The sequence below is a fragment of the Penaeus monodon genome, chromosome 24 (assembly GCF_015228065.2).
Source record: "Penaeus monodon isolate SGIC_2016 chromosome 24, NSTDA_Pmon_1, whole genome shotgun sequence".
NCBI lineage: Eukaryota > Metazoa > Arthropoda > Malacostraca > Decapoda > Penaeidae > Penaeus > Penaeus monodon.
The window spans coordinates 15,126,084-15,127,666 of NC_051409.1; the positions used below are offsets into that span (position 1 = coordinate 15,126,084).

Genomic DNA, 1,583 nt, shown 5'->3' on the forward strand with positions numbered 1-1,583 from the left:
GTTGATTCTAAAACCTACTTTTCCCGAATATGAACATTGCAAAAAATTTACACACTAAGCAATAATCAAATTTAATAAAGCAATACAGCAAATGAATTCCACAAAACAGATATACAGATACACAAAAGGTAAAAAACTTAAAATAGAATAATTAGATAAATAAATATAAAAGTATATAGATAAATACCACCCATTATATAAATCCATAAATATTCCAGCAAAATCTACTTTTTGAAAGATAAAAAATTCATATTGCTATGGCACTGCAACAATAAGATATCATGATTCTTCAACATTGCATGATAATTTCTTGTTAAAACTGTTTATCAAATAAAACACAAAATATGTTATTTTTTGTGTTTACTCATGAATATCAGGAATATAATCGCCATATTCCACAAACATTATAATGATACACATCACCACCATTTTTTTAAATTTTTAATATTAGCAGCAGCAATATCATGATTCTACTATTTTAATTTCAATTATTCTGATAACAGAAAAGAGAGGAAAAATAATAAACTATGCTGCAGAAAAAAGGCACAAAATCATGTTCTGCTATCTACCCATAACTTAATAGTTTGTATTTAAACACACCAACTAACAAGCTCATCACTCATTAATCATATTGTTTTCACTTGCAAATTCTCAAATACTTACTGAAAATAACACAGTTTACACAACTTTTGTCAGGTGATACACAGATGCATTTGTACATTAAGAGTATGTGTTTTTTGAGTTTCTAAAATCCATAACTAATGTTAACTCAACACACAAAGGCAGAACCAAAGTACATATTTTTGGTAAAAGAACTGGGAACTAGAGAGCTTTTCTTTTTCTTTCTTGAGGCGGATACCGACTCTTCACATAAAAACTGGACCTAGCATATATACACACACAGTAATCTGCCTAAATTGAACACTATTATCATCCCTACAAGATACTCCAAATGCCTAGCACAATGTTCAAGAATAGTAAAACACTCCCCATTATTGTGACGATGACATGAACAATTCTTCTGGTCACTTGGTCACACCTGGAGGCCAAGAAGAGATCAATCATAGCCCCAAAGATCCAATAACCATCCAAGTGCAGGACTGGGACCATGTTCAGGACTGCTAAAGCACCTGAAAACTTGATCATGTAATCACACAGGGTCTCCAGGGTACCAGGCCATGTCAGGGGGACAAAAGAGAACTTGGGGATATAGCTGGTTAGGGTCACTGTGTGAAAGAGGTATGCTGGTGGCCCTAGGTAGAGCACATCATCCTTTAGCTCCCCCTTCTGGCCTCGTCGGGTAATCTGCAGGAGTCGTGAGGCATTCCGTAGCGATGGGGCTAAACAGTGGCTGTCAGCTGGGCATGCCACTGAGTTGATACATGTCTTTGTGCTGGCAAAAAAGGTTTGATTTTAATAAACTGAAGGATCATTAGGCCCTCTGCCTGAGCTACAAAACCATGTAGTGAAAACACATAAAATCTAAGAAATGAGAGTCTGACAAGTGAGAAACAGAGAGAAAAAAAAAAACACTTTCAACAACTCAAGTTAATTCACATATCACACAAACCAAATAAACCCTT

The 1,583-nt window shown here is 34.9% G+C and overlaps 1 protein-coding gene across 1 annotated transcript in view; it reads right to left on the reverse strand.

The window, feature by feature from the left end:
• Positions 1–343: 343 nt before the first annotated feature.
• Positions 344–1,583, reverse strand: part of LOC119588624 (membrane-bound transcription factor site-2 protease-like) — a gene marked incomplete in the record, with an annotated part of 11,650 nt that continues 10,410 nt past the window's right edge. Inside the window, 1 exon segment of the mRNA XM_037937263.1 lies at positions 344–1,393. Coding sequence (XP_037793191.1) covers positions 937–1,393 — 457 coding nt within the window.